Source organism: Condylura cristata, unplaced genomic scaffold, assembly GCF_000260355.1.
Source record: "Condylura cristata isolate star-nosed mole 26May11 unplaced genomic scaffold, ConCri1.0 scaffold00022, whole genome shotgun sequence".
NCBI lineage: Eukaryota > Metazoa > Chordata > Mammalia > Eulipotyphla > Talpidae > Condylura > Condylura cristata.
This window is the reverse complement of record NW_004567123.1, coordinates 37,063,094-37,063,444: the sequence shown is the minus strand read 5'-3', so window position 1 is coordinate 37,063,444 and position 351 is coordinate 37,063,094. Positions and strand designations below refer to the sequence as shown.

The 351-nt window shown below is 74.4% G+C and overlaps 1 protein-coding gene across 1 annotated transcript in view; it reads left to right on the top strand.

The window, feature by feature from the left end:
* DIDO1 (death inducer-obliterator 1) overlaps nt 1-81 on the top strand; it is a 26,217-nt gene extending 26,136 nt beyond the window's left edge. Inside the window, exon 5 of the mRNA XM_012728162.1 lies at nt 18-81. Coding sequence (XP_012583616.1) covers nt 18-81 — 64 coding nt within the window. The remainder of the gene's footprint in view (nt 1-17) is intronic.
* The last annotated feature ends 270 nt before the right edge of the window (nt 82-351 follow it).

The window sequence follows — 351 nt, the reverse complement described above, 5'->3', positions numbered from 1 at the left end:
GCGGTGGCGCTGGACAGGGCCCACCACGGCGCCCGGAGCCCCCGTCTGCAGCCCGGGGCTGGGCCGCCCGGAGCCCGGTGACGGCTGTCGGTGAGCAAGGAGGCTCAGCCCTGGGGACGAGGGGCCTGGGGTCCTCCCGTCGCTGTCCGCGTCTTCTCGGATAACTCCGGGTCTTTCTGAGATCCTGGGGCGTGGGGCTGAGCCTGGGCAGGGGCAGCCCCTCGCCTGGAGCTCCCCCACCTGGCACCCGGCCCCCGCCTCTCACCCGGGCTCCCCCTGAGCCCCAGGGCCTGCCCGGGTGTCGCCCGTCCGCCTGTGAGAGGCACTTTGGCCGCCCAGAGTCCTCTTTTC